We start from the raw sequence: 21,436 nt of genomic DNA, 5'->3' as shown, positions 1-21,436 counted from the left end.
CCTAATAAAATGTATTTGCAAAAAAAGTAGCTTTGAAATGTGATATTACGATGTATAGATTTTAAAAGCTATTTTGTGTTATTTCTCACTAGATTTGCAATGATTAATCAGTTATTACCCACTATTAAATCAATTTCCAGCTGTGTTGACAATCAATTAATTAGCATGAGTAATGTTTTTATGGAAAAATTAGTCTAAATTCTCTGGTTTCAGCTTCTTAAATGTATGTTTCTGGCTTGGTTGTAGACAAAACAATGAGTTTGTCAGTATCATATGTAACATTTCATTTTTATGTGCAATTTTTTGATTGCAGTCACTTTCATGTACAACATTGCAATGTGCAATATTTTCTTTTCATCTCCTTTTTCAGGTGCAATATTTCATTGTAATATGTGATATGCGATATTACTTATTATCTTATGATTTCCAGCATTGTTTTTTTTTGAGGCTCTATTCTAACATAATTTTGCCTTATTTTACTTCACTAATGTATCATACTTGTATCTTATTGCCTTTCTACTTTTTAGGCATTGCATTTCTTATTTCTTTTGTTATTAGCAATATCTGGCACAAGAATTTCTTATCTTGTCATGGCCTTTGGGAAACGATAATCAACATTTTTCACAATTTTTTACATTTTAGCGACTAATCGAGTCATTAATTAAATGAAAAAATGTAAATAATTGTTAGTTCCAACAATATTTCTTACATTATTCATGAGTAGTAATAAAAGATATACACAAAAATAATCCATGTTTCTTTGTCACAAGCCTTGCATATGAGAATGAACATAAAACAAAACCATTTTTTTCAAAGAATGCCTTTATTGCATTTTTAAAATAGTTTCATATACTGATGTTTTACATCTGTTCTTCTTCATTAGCACTTTAGAGCTGACAAGAAACAAGAATGATTTTATATATATAGTTATATGGATATATGGATTATCTGTACTATGTATCTCATTTTTGTTGCGAGTGCAATCTTTCATTACTATTGTACTGAAGCTACTAAATAAATACACACTTTAACACACAAATAACCATATTTTGCACCTTACATGTCTATTTGGCCTTAAAAGCAATGCCCTTGACATATTTAAATATGTTAGATAACATATAAAAGACAGATATCCTTAGCTATCAGAGAAAATATATCTGACGAAAAATACTAAAAGAAGTCTAATTAAGTAATGAAATGTACAATAAATAAAATAATAAGCAATGTCAGTTTGGATACTTTTGTCACTAAGGGTCCACGGCTAATGTGTGATGAATCGTGAATTTATTTCAGTTACAAGTTATGTGAGTGATGTGTATATTGAGTTCCTGGTGATCTGTGAGTCATAAATAAGATCACATCATGCTTAGCTAACTGTAAGAAAGAAACTGTGCCAGCTTTTATTCTGCATAAATCCTCTCCTTCTAAAAAACCTTAAAAAAAATCACCTTTGAGTGAAAGTGCTACACTGTATTGCAGAGCCTTCTTTTAAACACTTTTCTGACTCTTTGTTTATCTAATGCAGCTTTCCCATTTCTACTGATGCCTCTTCACACTCCATCCATGGTGGTGGCTTCAGAAAGATCCTTAGCAGCAAAAGTGCATCGATTTCATCCAGACTTTACGACGTTTGATAGACATTGATGGTCATCAGACAATTCATGGGATTTTCCTTTGAGGAGAAAAGCAGAAACAGAGTTTTAAAACTTTGTAGTATAGCTAGAAAACATAACGAATAATCTCTGACAAAGCTGTATTATTTCATGAGAATTTTGTTCACCTTCTCCTCCGTTGTAAGTAAATCTGGGCGAGCCAATGAGCAATCAGAGGCCAGAGTGCTGTCAACACCACTGTGAGTGGAGAGGAGTCAAAAGGCCACCAAGATGGTCTCAGAAACTATAAAAGCAGACAAGTGGCATAAAGAGACGCTCTCCCAAAAGCGATGCAAATTTGTCAATAAAGTGCACTGTATAATACTAATAATGAAACTATTTAAACATCACAGATCAAGCTGATGAACTATGAAAAGATATATTATGATGACCTTTCGTGCAACAGGTGCAAAGTCCTCCTGCTTTGGTGAAGATGATCTTGACTACAAAAAGGAAATAAGTAAATATACAAGTCATTAAGTATAGAGAAATAAATGCAGCTCTAATTGCTATACCAGCAGCCCTGGTCCTTCACCTGTGACCTGGTCAGCACCTCCAGAGTGTGCAGCCTGTGCAGCACATCGTCCATGTCGTGCTGCAGCCTCAGCAGAGCCGTAGCTATCTGGTCATTAATGCTTCCTCTGGTAGTGCTGACAGGACGTCTGCTCTGTGACACACAACAGCAGGCAGCTTCTACACTGGCACACTGCTGAGAGCTGCAGGTGGCTCTTGGTGATTGAGAACCTGGAACAAGAGTCAGAATGTGGTTGATTGATGCTACAAAACTTTTATGGAAACCCAATGCCTTTAAATGCTTAGGAAGGTGAACTGAGTTGCAGTAAAAATCAAACACAACTGCAGTCTCACCTCTCCCTCTTCTAGACAAGGAGCTGCTGTGTTTGCTTAGAAGAACCGCCTCATTCCGGTAGGAATCACCTATGAATACTTGGTCCTCTCCCACTTTTAGAGAAGTGTTGCTCTCAAACCAAAGATCTTTTTGCCTCACTGAGGCAGACCTCGATCCAGGCGACTGGTCTTTGTACGTGGCCATCCGCTTAACAGGGAAAGAAGAGTCGAGAAGTTTGAATAGGCCAGAACACTGCTAACAAATGCTACTTGGTAATATAATGAGTTTTATTTCTATTATAGAGAAGGAACACCACACCTCTTCCATGGCGAGATGCTCCATTGAGTCACAGAATTCCTCATTATCAGAGTCTGTGGATCGATGGTTCTTCTCAGGAACAGTATCATTATGACCTGAACGATGCAAAACACAACATGTCAGCAATAAAAATACACAATTCCTGTGATAAATTATGTCTATAGCATATATTTTTAAGTAGCAGACATATGCATTATCTTTAAGAATACACAGTAATACTTTTAACATTAATAGGCACACGTCACAGTTTATTCTGTTTACTGCTTATTTCACAATCCTTTTACAACTACTACTATGGGTGTACTTTTGATGCAAAAAAAATCTAATTTCCCCATAGAAATAATGGATGTTTCACATAATTCTTATATATTAAGGCCTCAAAGATGATGCCTCTCTGCTTTTGCATATAGAGCATACAATCAAATATACACTTTTTGCATTCATGTGTAATCTTACCACTCAAGTGTCCATTAAACTGCATGTATGGATTATACTGCACACTGGGCTCTACAGAACAGGCCAGTTCCTCCTCCTCCACCTCGCTGTTGAGGGAGCTGTGTGTCCCGTTGGTGAAGGAGGACACACTGGGCTCCACGCTGCTGCAGGAGCCTTTAGTGTCAGACCTCCATCTCCTGTCCTGCACCATTAATAGCCTCGGGTCAGGACTCCAATCTGGGATAATACAAAAGAGAGAAATGGAAAGAGAGCATGAAAAAGCATTAGAAGAAGTGCAGTTCTTTTCTTCTGTGCCTTTTGTCTATTCATATCTCAGCCTGGATGTGCAAATTACTTTTGCTTTATCTCATAGAAATAGTATTCTCATTTATGAATGCACTGACAGAAGACATATCATATTTAGCCACTTTAAACAGAAGCTTGCACACATTAAATCACTACTTTTTTTTCCCTTTACTAAAAATACAACAAACGTGAGTTGTCTGGTCTTCAGTCATTTGCCCAATATTTGATCATATGAGTTTATAGGAAGCTTAAGAACACAAACAGTTGATTTCTTTTCCTTTTAAAGTACTCATAAACAGGAAAAATTTAAAAGGAAGCAGTGGATGCACAAACATAGCGCGTTGAAATAAGAGGAAGTGTACACAGTGATATTACTGTGTATTATAACCACAGAGGGCAACACCACACTCTGCAATCGACATTTTAATCGACAGTGTTGGTGAATTTCCAGCAGAGTCTTTAGTATAAAACTAAAAGGAAGTCTGTCTTCTTAAATAATTTTTAAAAACAGTCGGCGTAGTACATTTGTCACCTCCACAACAACACAGCAAACATCACAGCACAACACAGCTAAGGACTACATTGTACCTCTTTCCTCCTCATTGTCTTCATCGTCTGTATTGTCTTCTTTATCCCCATTCTCCTCTTCCTCACTTCTCCTCCAATCACTATATTCCTCCTTTATCTCGATTTCACTATTTTCTCTGTTTCCCTCTGACTCCTGGCTACTGACACTCAAGCCATGAACACTGCTGTCTTTTTCCTGGAGGTTTTGTATATCATCCCACAGATCCCCATAGCCTGAGCAGTGAGGGAGACACTCAAGATTAACTCATCAATGCACACGTTTGAGAGCAAAAATCTTGATATTTTGCACCAATTCTGCACACTTCTACATGCTACTACAATACGGGCCCACACACCAACACAATTAACTACAGCACACACTGCACATGACACACTACGCAACAAAGTCTAACCTAATTTCCTACAGTTTAAGTCTATGGCATTGTACACTTATCGGTCTTGTCAGTCAAATGAAACAGCCATGAAAACAACTTAATTAAGCTTAAACACTGTGCCACCAATCTATCAGCTCTACAGCTATTACAAACACCAAACACTTGCCTTCCATTGTCGGCTGCTTAAACGGTTCAACCAGCTCATCTAGTGATAAAAAGACATGTAAGGCAGGCTCAGAGTTTGGAGGGAAAAAAAAGCAATCTGTGTGACGAACAGAGAATAAGCAGCAGCAGTACTTGATCCCACTTGAGCAGCACTTCCCTGTATTCTTGCTTCCATGATGCGCCTTTAAATGTGGAATAACAGTAATATGGCATCTCCAATCATGCGCATTACCTGCGTGTTTTGCAAAAGGCCTTGTGAAGGGTCTCTTCTGAATTCCATTTTCTTCAGCCTCCTCTCCTTCCTCTTCTACCTCTGTGTAGAAGTTTCCAAGCCTCTGGACCAGGTCAGACACTTCTTCTGAGATTGGAATGGTCTCCAAAATCTGACAACACAAGTCAAGAGAAGAGGATATGCTGGTATTGACATGACTGTGATATTTAAAAAATGAAATACTGGCATGTTAATAAAATATATAGGATATTACTATCAACATACAACCCACACAATACAGTTATAGTTACAGACTCTCCCTCCATCTCCCTACACTCATATTTTCAGTGTAATTCATTTGCACACACAAAAAAGACAAAAATTCACAATAAACACAGTTAAAGATGAATTTGACTGGTAGCAGTTTTCCTTATTTTTTCTTTAAATATGTATCGTAATAGTACAGGTACTGTGAATTCTTTTGGCCAAAGAAAAAATCATGTATCAAAAATTTGATACTGTGACAACAATAATTTGGAGCATACGCATACGTTGAAATTCCAAGAAAATAGCTCATCTGCACGTATTAAAATGAAGTCAGATCAAGTTGCCGTTATTCATGTAATGCAGCAAAACAGCTGTTAAGCCGAAGTGCTTTTCCAGAAGAGAAAAAAGACTGATATTGGGAATGTACCTAGCAAGTTTTAAAGTTTAATAATGTTGTTAATATTATTATCTATGCAAATTTACCTGACAACGTCAAATATTACAGTCAAGCGCATGCCATATTACATATAAAACAAATTGACCTGACTAATTTGAAAAGTTGTGGTAAAGGTAGTGCCTTAATAATCAACAGAAAAGGTAGTTATAGATATACTGTACGTTGCCAAGGCAGTTATGCTAATGCTAACAAAAAGCTGGTAACAGTCAAAATGCCTGTTAGTGTCAATATAAATCAATCAAGTTTGCAAAGTAGCTTCTGCTAATTTGAAAGGCCATGATATTGGTTGATAAAAATAAGAATTCATTTGTTTGTTATTAACGAGACAAGAATAAAGCTGCTATGTGCGGCCAAGAGCTAAATGCTAACATCGACATGCTAACCTGCCCACAAGGGATCTCATTATATTGGCACTATCAGCATTTTGTAACATTGTTAAGAAGAGCGTTATATTGATAGAATTTATTATTATTATCGTTACATTATTATAAGGATACTGTAGCATGCTTCTGTTTATCAGGCACATATATTTACTGTTGTAGTTTAGCCTGTAAGCATGCTAACATTTGCTAATTAGCAATGAACACAAACTAGCTGATGGGAATGTGGCTGTTTTTGGCCACTAGTGCAGTTTTTCTTAGAAATGTCCATATTTTTGAAAGAAAAGCATTTTTTTTCAGTGAAGATAGCATGGAATTAATCAGAAATCCAGTCTAGACATTGTTAATGTGGTAAATGACTATTCTAGCTGGAAACGGCTGAATCTTAATGAAATATCTACATGGGGTACAGAGGAAGATTTCCAGAAACCATCACTCCTGTGTTCTAATGCTACATTGTGTTAGCTAATGGTGTTGAAAGGCTAACTGATGATTAGAAAACCCTTGTGCAATTATGTTAGCACATGAATAAAAATGTGACTTTTCATGGAAAATTAAATTGTCTGGGTGACCCCAGACTTCTGAAGGGTAGTGTATGTAAAGAGTAAAATAATAACGCTTCTATTCTGAATACAGTTCCTGTTCAGCTTTAGTGTTTCCTGAAAGAACTCACCAGCTGGATGTCCTCAACATAATTCTTCATGGCGTCCTCTTTTGTCATATTTCCCAGAGAGCTCCATGCATCCCTGGCAACACAAAGTCACAGTTCCAAACAAACACTGAGGAGGAAGCGAAGAGTGAATGACTGGAGCTGTGCAGTTATGAGGTGATGCAGAAATGCCACCAAACTTGATTCTGTAGCACTGCAGGCCTGTTCAGGGCAGGGATATTTGGTTATTTTTAAAAGACAGTGTGGACATGGCACCACAGCATAACATGTTTTTGATCTCAGAATAGAAAGGCTCCTCCTGTTGTTAGGATCTTGATACACTGGGTGCTTTGATCAGCCCCAAACTTTTTAGATTTGAGCTTAGATTAAAATGAACATAAAGTGAGACATTGTGCTCCAGCAAAGTAGTGTCTTTCTGTGCTCATGAGCCCTTGTTCTATAATATTATTTCATGGAGTGCACAGTGAGATTTAGATAGCTATACATTAAATACATGCCTTGGAAATACTTGTTTTCTTAAATTGTATTCAATAGTCATTTGGGTGACTAAACATTTAAATAGTCTAGCAGTACAGATGCAAGTGCTGGTGAGTAGATAAAGCTCACCTATAAAGTTCGATAACAAAAACCTCCAAATACATAACTCACAATAATCTAACCAAATCAAAACACTAAAGGTTCTGTCCACGGTTAATGATAGCTCACAATAAAACAATAAAATGTGTTTCCATTTTTACTCAACTTCCTGTTTCCATATTATTTTGTTGGTTTGCTTAAGGGCTGCACAGTGGTGTAGTGGTTAGCACTTTCGCCTTGCAGCAAGAAGGTCCCTGGTTCGCGTCCCGGCTTTCCCGGGATCTTTCTGCATGGAGTTTGCATGTTCTCCCTGTGCATGCGTGGGTTTTCTCCGGGTACTCCGGCTTCCTCCCACAGTCCAAAAATATGCTGAGGTTAATTGATCATTCTAAATTGCCCGTAGGTGTGAATGTGAGAGTGATTGTTTGTCTCTGTATGTGGCCCTGTGACAGACTGGCGACCTGTCTAGGGTGTCCCCTGCCTTCACCTGAGTCAGCTGGGATAGACTCCAGCCCCCCCGCGACCCTAGTGAGGATTAAGCGGTGTATAGATAATGGATGGATGGATGGATGGATGGATGGTTTGCTTAAAAGGTTCTTGTTTCCGTGTTCTATGTGCAGTTATGGGAAGCATCCAAACACAATCATGTCACTGCTGAACTGAAAATTCTCTGCATTCAAACATGTTTTTACTTCAGTACAACAATATGCAAATGTTTTTGATCAACTAGCTATATCATATTATTTTCAAAGGCTTTAATGAATGGTTGCAATGTCAGATGAACAGATCCAGAGCTATAGCTGTATTTTATTATTTTTACTGTTGTAGAAAAACAAAACAACAACAACAAAACAATGGAAATTTGAGCCTGTTTATAAAACGTTTGGGCACCCTAACCACTGTCTGATGATATGATCTTTATGGTTTATGTGTATTTTTCAGCATGTCTGAGTCCTACATTTACATGCAGAATAAGGAGACTAGCTGTAACATTATAAGAACATGTTTTTAATACATACCATTTAGCTTTGCCCCGGGTGTCCCAGAAGCCGCTGGGTCTGGGGATGTTGCAGGGCCCCATGGTGGCCTGTTTATAGTAACTATAGAACATCAGCATCATGTCATCAGACGGCTGGAAAGGACCTGAGAAATGAAGAAAAGACAGCAGATGACATGACCAAAATCATACTTTTTTATGTCTAGCTAACCCAGAAACACACTGGAGAACAGTGATGTAGATGTGAGCTACAGTACAGGGGAGGTTATTAGAGCTGAGAAACAAGTGATTCAGTTAATCAGCTCTTATCTGTGCAGCAGCTTTTAAACGCTCTGCATGTAGGTCAGTCACCTGCAGTGTTTACACACCAATAGGCACAGATTTCTCTCAGCACAGCACAAAACTGAAGCCCTAACTTCAGCCTCCTCCCTCCCTCCATATGGACGGGAACAGATTGCTGTAAGTCATCACCTTCTTCAGGCAAACTCCGGATCACTTTAACTGCGGCAGCAAATTTCGCCTCCAGGCTGTGTTCGTCCTCCTCCTGCGCCATGCTGAGTCCAGACAGGGATGACATGAAGGAGTCCTCACGTCTTCAACAGCAACATGAAGCAATTAATGGACAAATCAGAGCAGCTCAGACAGTGTTCGAGCAGGGACGCAGTTTAATCATGGCTGCATCTACAGGGTCACCACTTGTCTTATTTAAGGAGCCAATGATTTCTCTTCAGGAGATTTTAAGATTAAATGAGTCTATTCAATCACACGTGCCGACTTTAGCGATAACAGATTAAATTGTTCATTAGAAACGTTCCCTTACTGTGGCCGATTTGGTAGAAACTCACCATAAAGTTTATTTTCGCCGGTGCGATAATTATTTTATTAGCCCGGTGTCTGACTGCAATATGCAGCAGAAAGCCAATCTGACTCCGGTCAAGGATGAGCCAAACAGTCAACATTTTAGGACCAGGCACGTCTGGGAAATGTAGTTTTTACTAAGTAAAAAACAAAGCGGCGAGCGGGGTAAAGCTCATCGCTTACGCCTACAATTCCCACAAAGCCCCTAAGCGGGGTTTTAAACCGTGGGGATTTATGGGAAATGTAGGCCACAGTGGCAGTAGGTTTTTATCTGTGAACCGAAAAGGTACATTCAGGCTTCAATAAACGATTTACAACTCAAACAATTGCACTTGATATTTAATAATAAGCTTTAATAAACATTTTATTCTTCTTCTTTCTTCTTCTTCTTCTTCTTCTTCTTCTTCTTCTTCTTCTTCTTCTTCTTCTTATTATTATTATTATTATTATTATTATTATAACAATAATAATAATAATAATAAGGAGACAAGTCAGAGCAGTCATTTAAAAATAAATAGTAAAAATGATCATAAATTAAATTAATAATTCGCTAGATTAGCAGTCATAACAAGGCAGTTTTGAAAATTAAAGAACAAGATTGAGGGTTAAAGTTATAAATTAAAAATCAAAAAATCTGAGAATTAAAAAATTACAGATGACATCATATCATATAAAATATCTGATTAGACCCAGCAAGCAGCAACCTTCAGGGAACATTCAATGAAAGTTATTGTTTACTGGGAAGCTCTATGTCATGAACTGTAGGCTAGTTTTTCTGTAGTTGCCACTTAGGTTGGATTCTTTAAAAAAGAGCAAATTTTGCAGAATTAAACAATTTACATAATATATTTGGGCCTAGCTTGCTTTCACATGTATTAATCTGGGCTATTACCTCTCCATTACTGCTAATATTAGGGCTCCTACAAGTCCATAAGAGATAAGAAAGAACTTCATTTTTCCTGAAGGAAATTCTTGCTGCATATATTGCTCAGAAAAAATACATATCATGAGAACAAATGTAATGCCCAATAGATTGCTTGTAAGCACAAATAGCTAATAACTACTACTGTTTCTAAAATGTTTCTTTTAAATGTAGCCCTTTGAGATTTTATATGTAAAATGCATTATAAATTAAAGGTACTGATATTTATTATTAATAAGTGTTGTACAAGAAAATTGGAAAAATTGGTTGTTGGTGCCAGACAGGCTGAGGATGAATATTTCAGAAACTACTGATCTGCTGGGATTTTCTCACACAACCATCTCTAGGGTTTACAGAGAATGGTCCAAAAAAGGGAAAATATCCAGTGAGCAGCAGTTGTGTGGATGAAAATGCCTTGTTGATGTGAGAGGTCAGAGGAGAATGGGCAGACTGGTTGGAGATGATAGAAGGGCAGCTCAAGGTAACTCAGATAACCACCAGTTACAACCAAGGAATGCAGAATATCATCTCTGAACACACAGCATGTCCAACCTTGAAGAAGATGGACTACAGCAGCAGAAGACCACACTGGCTGCCACTCCTGTCAGCAAAGAACAGGAAACTGAGGCTACAACTGGCACAGACTCACCAAAATTGGACAATAGAAGATTGGAAAAAACATTGCCTGGTCTGATGAGTCTCCATTTCAGCTGCGATATTCAGATGGTCAGAATTTGGTGTAAACAGCATGAAAGCATAGATGCATCCTGCCTTGTATCAGCGGTTCAGGCTGCTGGTGGTGGTGCAGTGGTGTGGGGGAAATTTTCTTGGCACACTTTGGGCCAACTGAGCATTGTTTAAATGCCATAGTCTACCTGAGTATTGCTGCTAACCACATCCATCCCTTTATGACCACAGTGTACCAATCTTCTAATGGTTACTTCCAGCAGGATAATGCACCATGTCACAAAGCTCAAACCATCTCAAACTGGTTTCTTGAACATGGCGATGAGTTCACTATACTCCAATGGCCTCCACAGTCACCAGATCTCAATCCAATAGAACCTTTGGGATGTGGTGGAATGGGAGATTAGCATCATGGATGTGCAGCCTGTCAATATGGACCAAAATCTTTGAGGAATGTTTCCAACACATTGTTGAAAGTATGTCACGAAGAATTTTGGCAGTTCTGAAGGCAAAAGGGGTCCAACCTTTCACGAACAAGGTGTACCTAACAAAGTGGCCAGTGAGTGTCTGTGTATGTGACCTGAGTAACACATAAATAAAATAAAAATGTGAAGCCATATTTCATTTATCATGAATATATAGTTTTAGCGTACAATTGTTTATTTACTTTAATAAGACCATTCATTATCTGATGATGGTGATAAATCAAACGCTGTAGGCCATAATAATGCATTATCTTACATTAGTCCTCGCTTGCACCGTTAACTTACACTACACCATCGCAGTGGGATCTGATTGGTCGGTGGCTCCTCTCCCTCGGCCTCTGAGCCAATCAGCGGCCTCCGTTTGTAACGTAAGTGCGATTAGTCACGGGCCGTTGTGAATCGGAGGCCAGCGGCCCCACAATGCCAGGCGGGGGAGCCCCTTTCTGAGCATCACCGCCTCGCCTCGCTCAAAGGGACACACAGGAGAGAAATGCAAAGGGATGTAAGATGGCAGAGCTACAAATGCTATTAGAGGAGGAAATCCCTGCCGGCAAAAGAGCGCTGGTGGAAAGCTACCAGAACCTGTCGCGGGTGGCGGAATACTGTGAAAACAATTATGTTCAGGTAAGAGGCCGCCTGAAGGCCGTTAAAATTCGGTGGATTTGTCGGTTATCTCCGTCGTGTCTGTCTGCGGTGCCGTAGCAGAAGTGAGTGAAACCACAGCGGCAGGAAACGCTGGTCGGAACGAAAGCGTCCCTCAAACCGCTAGCTGCTCCGAGTGGCCTGCTCCTCCCGGTGTGTGGAACCGGCCGCGACTTGGTGCCGTGTCGGGCAGGGCTGTGTTTCGTTATTTTTTTTACTCGGTTTGGCTTCACGTTTTAACGGGTTTTGTCGGTGTGCTGGAAGCTGCTGGGGGCTTTTAGAGGGTGTGTCGTTGTTATGACTAAGTGGTTTGTCACTGACTGCATTCTGTGATAGGTACCAGTGACAGAACACAACATAAAAACGGCTCCTATTTTAATAGCTATTAACACCAATTTTATTTTATTTATTTATTTAACTTAAACCGCACCGGCATTACACTTTAAGGTCACATTACGGTGCTGGGAAGAGAATTATCACGAATTAAATCTGTATAAAGCCATTTTAGTCCCTTTTTAAAATATAAAAGCTAGCTGTATGTTCTTCTATCTGTTATTAGGTGATAATAAACCAGAAAAAGACATTTTAAAAGTACAATTAAACGCTTAGTCACTAGATTCTCACTTATTTTATTTGGTTATTGGTCTTTATAATCGTTTCTCATCTGTGTGCTAATATATATCTGAACTGAATTGACTCTAAGAGGAAATACAAGTGTGTAAATGTGTAGTAATGCAGATATCATGTGTCTACAGAGCTGGAAACATGGCTCCAGTGCCTCTCTGTGCATCATTTGCTTGCAATCAAATGCATGCTGCAGGTCCATGATTGCTGTGCCGGCTTCTTTTTGCTCATCCAGGCTGAATGTTGAATCAGTGTAGGCAGGCTAAAGCATTGAAGCCAGACTCCAATTGTACTTTTGTGAACATTTTATATTCATGTGTTTGGAATTAACTTCTCCTCCACTCCATTTCCCATGATCTAATATGTGTGAAATATTTTTACAAACCTTTTGGGATTTCTTAGTTTCTCACAAAAACAAGAAAACACTCATCATCCTGTTAATCTTCCACGTTCAGTAAATGTGGGTGATAGTGTGAGCTGACGTCGACTGTCAGTAAGTTGGATGGTCTGGTGTGAACAGCATCGTGTGTTGACAGACCGCCTCAAACCAGAAACTGTGCTCCAGCGTGGTAATTTTTTGACTGTGCTGTCGAGAAAGCCCACAGTTTGGCCCTAGTGGCACATCACATCCCTTTACGTTGGTCGTCATTGGAAATGCAATGTAGATTAGACTGCTTGAATGCACACGTCATACTGACATGCAGTGCTTTCCAGCCAAGATCAGTCAGAGAAAGCTACATGTAAATGAGTATATTTTGCAAGGTTGTACTATTAGCAGATTTTATTTATCTAATGCCTCTCAGACACACCTTCCTTTCTGAGAATTTCAGACAGCTTCAGAGGAAACGCTATGCCACTCGTGGCACACTCACCTACTATTAGAAGCAGTGAGTTAGAGGGTGCACAGCATTACTTCACTCTAAAAGCCAACTGTCTCATGTGTTGATTTATACTTGTTTACTTGGAGATGTTTTAAATTCCAGCAATCTGGAATTTTTCTTGGAAATCACATTGATTTTTATATGTCATTAGTGGGCTGAAGAGCAAGTGATATAAATACTGAACACATGATTAATACCTAGCAAGGGTAGAAATTAGTGCTTAGTTAAATATTTTACTGACTGATGATCAGCAAAATGACAATTGTTTATTAATTTATATGAACAAGTCACAGCTGAAGGAAATGAAGAACCTGGCAGTAAAGTGTTGCAGATTGACGACAGATCTTCTCAAATCTGATTCTGATGTGTCATACCAGTTGAACAACAAAAAAAATCCTTAACATGCTATAAAAATTGAAGTCATACTGCAGAAAAAAGGATGGAATTGAGAAAAAAGACCTACAAGTATTATATGCATGGATATTGCATCCATTTTACATGTAGTTGTACTGATAAACTGTTTCAGACACAGTGAACGAACAGATTTGAGTCGTAACTGAGCAGCTAGATTTAGACGTCTAATGCATAATTGCAGACACGCACAGCTTCTTTTTGACTTTGAGGAAATTTAAATAATTTGGTTGAAAGCTGCTCAGGATCTTTCTTAATCTATTTTCGAAAGCTGCATTCTGAGTTTCATTTCTTTTACATGCGATTTTGAGAGCGCCGAACTACTGCAACATTTAGAATTCTGTGTTTATTTATTTCAGCAGGATAATCATGCCTGGAATATGAAGATGTGCCTATGTGGCTTCTCCTGAATAATGATTTCTTTGGGGACATCAAAAACATTACTTAGGATACTGCATACATGTAAACACACTTGACAAACACAACAGGGAATGAGGAGTAATCAGAGTTATGTAGGACAGTATAGTTTATGCATATCGTGAACTGTAAAAATTGGACCTGAAAAATTTAATTTGATCCAAATAGAGGTCTGCTTTGAGCCTTTTGCTTCCAGCCATCAAACCATGTTTCTGTCTATTTTGTCAGATACTGTTGTCACAGATGTGATGTAATAACTGGTTGTCTTTATGAAGGATAGCTCCACTTATAATTATTATTAATATACAGAAGCAAAATGCATTCCATGATATATAAATCCACTCTGTAATGCTGGATAAAAAAGTTGTATTTTTAGATCTGATATTTGAAAATGAGCCTTTTTGAAAAAGTGACAAACTGTCAACCACAAAACTGGCGACATGAAAGCAGAACTCAGCTTTGTGGTTAACTTTCTTAAGGCTTTTGTACACAAAAATAGTATCTCTCACAGTGAATGCTGTTTTTGGGTTGCAGATGGGCCCTTGTTGGTATTGGTGTACAAACAGATCCTAAAATGGATTTTTTAAAAGATACTATATCTTAAAATTAGCATGTGGCTTGTATATCTAAACCAATATATGCAAATTAATGTTTTTTTAATTAGCTAATTGTTGCTGTGTTTCTTCTGTAAAATAAGATGTTTGTAGCATATTCTGTTAGATGGAAGCTCATGATTCTACTAAATATTTCCCTGATAGTGCTAAAAATCCCCCCACAGCTCACATGATACCCCTCTGACTCATAGCTGTTTCTTTCATGACTCCTGAGGTTCTCGATATTCCAGTATCAGTCCTCAGGGGGTTTTCTGGCTCAGAATGAGTTTTTGAGGGGTGAATGTGCTTCACTAATCATGAATAGTCCGTGTACAGTAAAGACAAAAAGACTGTGTTGCCGTATTTGACAGAAATCTGTGCTTTTGCTGTTGTTTCTGACCATTTTATTAAAAAATGACGATTATGGTTGAGTACAATGGTTAAAGAGTACATCTTTTATTATTGTAGTCAATTTGGTGCTTCTGATTTTCTTTCGACCCTGGCTAAAATCTCTTTAGGGGGCACCAAAAATTCCTCTTAGTGGGAAATAGCCTGTATAATAGTGCTTTCAGAGATTGTTCTATTTGAGTATATTGTTAAGACAGAGTCTGGTGCTTAACAAAAAGGAATTCCAAGTGGAGCCCCTCCAAAAAGCCTTTTATAAGCTTAATATGATATATAATATCTCAAAGCAGTAGTGAGTGAACAAAGTGTAGGGAGAGTGTAAGGAGATGTAGCTTATTATTACCAGGGGTTTCTTACAGGATATTGTCAGACTTTTTTATTGGTTTAAATCTTTTCAAAGTTTTAACCTCACTTTAAATCCCACTATCTATGCTGCTTACAATATATTGCACAGTTTTCAATGTAGCTGTCTGCTGAGCTTCATCTCTATGTATGAATTTGTAGCAATCCAAGCACTGTGTTGGTATTTTGTTAAATATTGCTGTGTGAATCTCTCTGTGAGGTGTTTCCGTAGTCTAAACATGCATTGGGAATATACATAAGTCAGCGTTTTCTGAGCTAAGGCGTGAGGACGTGTTCCAGTCTCTGTGATTTTGCTGACCAAGCCAGCGGTGTTTCCACTCTCTGGTAGTCATTGGTGTAAATGGGACGGGCTGAGCTGCAGGCCCCACCAGACATCTGCAACAGATATTATTGCTACTGGTGGTTTGGAAAGTAGCAGGTGGTCAGGTCACAGGTGCTGATGTTGTAAAGGAGGGCTAGGGCAGTTTCTTAGCCTCCCACTGCCAAATACGCATCAAATTGTTGTTTGGAAACAGCTGGTGCATCACTGTGGACGTTGTGGCACTCAAACTGCATTCATAGGATTTTAGAGTTTCAAAAGTAAGCACAAAGTAATGACAGTGACTGAGCAGCTTGAAATACAGCTCTAGGTCATTGTCAGTTGTTCTAAGTAGTGGTTGACTAATATGTTTTTTAGGATTAATACCAAATGTTTGTAATCTCAGATGTCCAATTTTAGATTAACCTAAATTCCAACACAAAGTTTGAGGAAATGTTTTTGCTTGTAGATGTTAAAAATATGCTTAAGTAAGAGGAAGGTTTTCAGTGTTTATCCTTTAGTTTAGTATAGGCTGTTACTAGTGAGGTGTAACCAACTGGGTAGTGCTGCTGGTGGGACATGATTCAATCAATATATATAATTGTAGGACTCTTTGTAACATAGTTGACATTTTTACTGCTTTCAGGTCTAAAAATCAACATGGCCACCTATAACCAAACACCACATGGCATGTTTACACAAAGATTCTTCTAAATATTACACATGCAATTGAGTAAAACTGAAATTTTAATTTATTTATAAAGATATTGTAGTAAACCTGTTGACATGCCATAAATCCACACTTGACTCACACACTACTTTATATTAAATACCCTTTTCTTTAGGAGGAAATGACATCATGTGGTGCAGGTCATGTGATCTGGAATTAGCACATTGCCTTGAGAGGTGTTTTTGTAATGGGGAACTTAGTTGAAAGGGATTTTTCGGACACAGACATACAATTTGTTATTTTCCATATAAAATTTGATATATTGCCCCTTCTTGTAAATAATTTAAAAACAAAGCCTAGCCACTGCTACCCAATATGGAGTAGATGTTCTGATTAGATTTTGACGCACCTTTCTGCAAAATTTGCATAATGAGGAAACTGCGATTTCCAAATATTGTTGCAACTTCTTAACATAATAAGCTAACTTCAAACTGATAATAGAAACGGTGAGTAGACAACAATTACATTAATGAGCTGTTAAGCTCACACAGGTGGGCCTTTTTTCATAAATCTGCTAATGAATGATGTATAACAGATTTTTGAAACGTCTGTTAACATTGTTGACGACAAACGACTTGTACTTTGACCATAGTTTTACATTTATCATTGAGATTCCGGCAGGACAAAAGGCAATCCAAGTGCCTGCATTCCTGTTTTTGTTCAAGTTAAACAAGCCTGATATACAATGTGTTGATAAGTGAGTCTTAGAGGTGCTAGGATGTAGGCCTATTTTTGAACTATTCTTGAACGAGCATGTTATGTTTTGCTGCCAGTTTTTTATGCCAAGCTACGCTAATCGTCTCCTGGCTCTAGCTTGATACGAACAGAATGATAGATGTGTTATTTTATTCATCTAGCTCTTGGCAAGAAGAAAGCAAATACGTGTAATTCACAAAGTATCAAATTATAACCAAAACAATGTACATTTTCATATTTTTCTTAATTTTCCAGTATATATGTATCAAGTTATACACTGACAAGTGCAGCAGTTTTGAAATAATGTTTTTTTAGAGCTAGAGCTAAAGTGGTTAGCCTGTCAGTCAGTTAGTTTAGTAATGGAAGAGAATTAGTGACAATTACTAATAACTGATTAGACATTGAAGTCCTTTACAGTATGTGTTATATAAATTGGATAAGATTTATTTCCTTCCCTGCATTCAATGAATGTGAATATTTAAACTTGTATGCTGTTTGACATATAGTAAAACAAAGCTACCCTTTTTTAAACTTAGGTAAGGTTTTAGTCAATTTTTACATTTTCTATACAAAATAAGAATGTTATTGGAATAATTTACATGGACAGTAATTGTCAGTTGTAGCCCTGCTCCCTGAAAAAGACTTCTGTGTGTGGCTGCTTTATTCCTGTTTTGTTTCCAAACTATAAATATGCCCATTCAGTCCCTTTGCTATTTAAAGACACCCAGAAACAGATGGTTTGCGCAGCCGGGTATTTGGGATCCTACAAAATGTCTTGGCATTCCTGCTCTCTGGGCTCAACTCCCACCATGCACCTGTCCCATGTTGTGTGAGTTATTCAGAAGTCATTGCTGTCCATTTCAAAGGCTGCGTTGTATTCCACAATGTCATCCCTTTCCAGAGAGCTACCAACTCCTCTTCTCTTGTCTTTAAATCTGAACAGAGCGTTGCAGTTGGAAAACAGCAGAGAAAGAAAGTTCCTGTCAGACGTTGTTCCCTGTAGAAAACTGCCCTCTCATTCAGCACACACAACTGATAACAGAGCAACAATGAGTGCTGCGTTTCCTCTTGACTTTTTTGAAACTACCTTACTTCCCTCTGCCAATTTGTCCATTTCTTCCACCCACACATCCTTCCACTGATTTTTCTGACTTGTGTTTTCTCTTCCTGTCCCTGCCAGGCTCAAGACAAGAAGAAGGCCCTGGAGGAGACCAAAGCCTACACCACCCAGTCTCTGGCCAGTGTGGCCTACCAGATTAATGCCTTAGCAAACAATGTGCTGCAGCTGCTGGACATCCAGGCCTCGCAACTGCGACGCATGGAGTCCTCCATCAACCACATCTCCCAGGTACGTACCACAGCAGATACACAATAGGAATGCTGGTTATTGAATCACCAGTTAGGAACGTCAGTTAGTTCACTGTACACCGAGAAATGCTGGATAACCTGCTGCACCCATCCAGCAACTCATGCTAAATTTTAATGAAGCTGGATAAACTGCTTCTAAACTGGCAGCTGGTAAACCTCCTCTGCTGCTGCCCAGTGATTTACTGACACGAGCGCAGGGAAAATGCTTAGAAAGATTTAGTTGTTGCTCTATAACTAGGACTGCAACTAGTGGTTATTTCCATTGTTGATTAATCTGTGCTGCACAGTGGCGTAGTGGTTAGAACTTTCGCCTTGCAGCGAGAAGATCCCCGGTTTGTGTCCCGGCCTTCCCGGAATCTTTCTGCATGGAGTTTGCATGTTCTCTCTGTGCATGCGTGGGCTTTCTCCAGCTTCTTCCCACAGTCCAAAAATATGCTTATTCTAAAAATTGCCCGTAGGTGTGAGTGTGATTGTTTGTCTGTATATGTAGCCCTGCGACGGACTGGCGACCTGTCCAGGGTGTCCCCTGCCTTTGCCCCGAGTCAGCTGGGATAGACTCCAGCCCCCCAGCGACCCTAATGAGGATTGAGCGGTGTATAGATGATGGATGGATGATTAATCTGTTGATTATTTTTTCAATTGGTAATCTGTCTATAAAATGGTAAAAATGATGATTAGTTTATCACAAAGTCCAAGATGACAAATGTCTTGTTTTGTCCACAACCTAAAGATTCAGTTTACTCTAACAGAGAAGTTAGCAAGAAAAAAACAGATTATATTCAAATCTAAGAAGCTGGAATCAGAGAATTTTGAGTTTTTCTTCTGAAAGATTACTCCAATCAAAATAGCTGATGATTAACTTAAAAGCTTGCAACTAATCGATTAACTATTGCAGCTACTTTGTTTTTCTTTCACCTCTAATTTTTCAATACACAAGAATATGAAATGCATTTTTGGTTTAATGTAAATGAAAAAGTCAATCACTTTGTTTATGAACAAACTGTTTCATGTCTTCTAGATCAAATACAGACTTCCATGTTGAATCAAGTGGTAGTTTTGAGGATTTTCTGCTTAGATTAAACATATTAAAGTGCAGTAAAATGCACACCCTTTGATGTCGTTCCAGTATTGTAACACCGAGCTGCACAATGACACATTCCTACATTGTAAAGACTGACAGATATGGCGGGGGCATGGATCATACTGGAGCTGCCAAACCTCCACAACCCCTCTTCAGTTGCTTCATCAGCAGTCCTTTCTGCCTCTCCCTGTCCCTCTCTGCACTTCATGCCACCACCCTGCCTGTCAGCCGCTGAATGTCCCGTGGCCTCCCTGTGTGCTTCATTAAGCCTGTCAGGGATGAAGTGAAATCCTGACGCCAGCACTCTCGCCTGGTTAGCATTTCCAGCTCCCGCTTTACTCTGCAAATTGCAGGATGGAGTGGACCGAGGTGCGGACTAATGACGAACAACGAAACTCTTTTATTGATCCTTGAAAGACAGTTAGTGGTGCTTTATGTCCCACACTTGATGTTTCAGCTTCAGACCTAATAGCCCTCCTGGGTAACCACACTGATGTTGAGACTGTGAACAGCAAACCAGCACAGAAACTGTTGAGTCAGTAGGTTCATTTTGCTGTAGGTGGGAGCATTTGTCTCTAAGTATTAAAAAACAGACATATATCAGCTTCGGTCTTTCTGTGATGTTTTAAAGAGTTCTTTTTCATGGTGATAAATGTACAAGTGTAACTAATAACATTAAGGGTGGCTCAGTTCCATGTGAGTCTGACAGCAAAGCCAAGCCAGGCAGCTAATATTCACAAAACCAGCATGTACTCTGCATTCTGCATGTGAAAATATCTGCCACGAAAAGGTGTTGCTATTAAAATTCCATCAGAGTGGTAGACAAGTGGATTATCATTTTACATTCTGTTCTGTGCACTAAACTTAAGACTATGCAATGAACACCTTGTTTTAGATGATAAATGGTGCCACAGCAGGAGAGTGGGATGTGTAAAAGTTTTTTTTTTTTACTTAATTTTTTATTTTATGGAAAGCCCTGATCATTTGTTTGCTTCTGGAATTTTAAAATGATACTAGGAAGGAGATAATAGGAGGTCCAATCCAGCAGACATGGGCACATGAAAATACAAAAACACTGTTGATGTCCCTGAAGCTGTCTCAGAATCAATATATCATACGCTGATTGGTTAAAATTGCCCTAAATAGTTTGAAACTGGAGAAAAGTCCATTTACTTTTACATGCGCCTCATGCAGGTATCTCCCTCTGGTTGTGGTTTATTATTCCAGCTGCCATATGCCCAAGAATTTAAATTTTAACTTGCTTGGATGCGCCAAGCATTTTTCTGACTTAGTTGACTTGAAAGAGTTAAAATGGGATTAAAAGAGAAGGTAGCTGCCAAATCCAAGTCTGATTTAAAAGCCCACAGCAGAGGAGGCTGTGACAAAATTCTACAACAAAGGCTACTACCTAAATGCAAAACAGCAGCAGGTTTGATCAAAGCACACCTCTGAATCACAACTTAAATTGAATGGTTGTGCCTAAAAATATGTGTGCATTCAGCGCAGCCGTAGACAAAATTGACATTTTGATTCTGTTGCGATGCACAACATAAAGCATCTCTCCCACTCGTTTCCATTTTCCCCGCAGACTGCAGCAGACTGCCAGTTTGCTTTCTGATTCATGTCTTTATTTTGTTTTTCGAGATCGTCATTCATCGCCTCAGTGACCTACTTGCGCCTCTTTCAGCTCCTTTTCATTTGGTCAAATTGTCTCAAGTGCAAGATTGACCTA

At 38.7% G+C, this 21,436-nt stretch overlaps 2 protein-coding genes across 6 annotated transcripts in view; one reads left to right on the top strand and one right to left on the bottom strand.

Annotated features, from left to right (window-relative positions):
• Positions 1 to 804: 804 nt before the first annotated feature.
• Positions 805 to 9,222, bottom strand: LOC111588108 (acyl-CoA-binding domain-containing protein 5-like). Of its 2 annotated transcripts, XM_035942896.2 has the most exons (14): positions 9,089 to 9,222; positions 8,715 to 8,836; positions 8,266 to 8,389; positions 6,674 to 6,746; positions 4,918 to 5,068; positions 4,687 to 4,725; positions 4,147 to 4,359; positions 3,274 to 3,489; positions 2,818 to 2,912; positions 2,520 to 2,706; positions 2,188 to 2,396; positions 2,045 to 2,095; positions 1,781 to 1,896; positions 805 to 1,672 (listed from the first exon to the last, which is right to left on the bottom strand). In XM_035942896.2, exons 2-14 carry the CDS (start codon positions 8,818 to 8,820, stop codon positions 1,660 to 1,662), a joined length of 1,593 nt encoding a protein of 530 aa, XP_035798789.1. In that variant the 5' UTR covers positions 8,821 to 8,836; positions 9,089 to 9,222; the 3' UTR covers positions 805 to 1,659. The 2 variants fall into 2 exon arrangements, with proteins under 2 accessions (XP_035798789.1, XP_054870025.1); XM_055014050.1 differs by lacking the exons at positions 4,147 to 4,359; positions 4,687 to 4,725 and having other exon boundaries at positions 8,715 to 9,176.
• Positions 9,223 to 11,600: 2,378 nt separating this feature from the next.
• LOC111588082 (abl interactor 1-like) overlaps positions 11,601 to 21,436 on the top strand; it is a 30,278-nt gene continuing 20,442 nt past the window's right edge. For 3 of the 4 annotated variants that reach the window (XM_023298227.3, XM_023298225.3, XM_023298226.3), the window contains exons 1-2: positions 11,601 to 11,819; positions 18,436 to 18,603. In XM_023298227.3, coding sequence (XP_023153995.1) covers positions 11,703 to 11,819; positions 18,436 to 18,603 — 285 coding nt within the window. In that variant the 5' untranslated portion in view covers positions 11,601 to 11,702. The remainder of the gene's footprint in view (positions 11,820 to 18,435; positions 18,604 to 21,436) is intronic. The other variant, XM_023298224.3, reaches the window with a different exon arrangement.

Source organism: Amphiprion ocellaris, chromosome 10 (genome assembly GCF_022539595.1).
Source record: "Amphiprion ocellaris isolate individual 3 ecotype Okinawa chromosome 10, ASM2253959v1, whole genome shotgun sequence".
Taxonomy (NCBI): Eukaryota; Metazoa; Chordata; class Actinopteri; family Pomacentridae; genus Amphiprion; species Amphiprion ocellaris.
The sequence above is the reverse complement of the archived record's forward strand: the minus strand, read 5'-3'. Positions and strand labels throughout refer to the sequence as shown.

Bases quoted from the DNA above. Each gene is read 5' to 3' on its own strand.
- LOC111588108 (XM_035942896.2), bottom strand. From the start codon at position 8,820: ATGTCATCCCTGTCTGGACTCAGCATGGCGCAGGAGGAGGACGAACAC. The intron at 2,096-2,187 runs GTGAAGGACCAG...TCCTTTTTGTAG, and splicing joins AGGTGCTGACCAGGTCACAG to TCAAGATCATCTTCACCAAA. The intron at 1,897-2,044 runs GTCATCATAATA...CTGCTTTTATAG, and splicing joins TTGCACCTGTTGCACGAAAG to TTTCTGAGACCATCTTGGTG.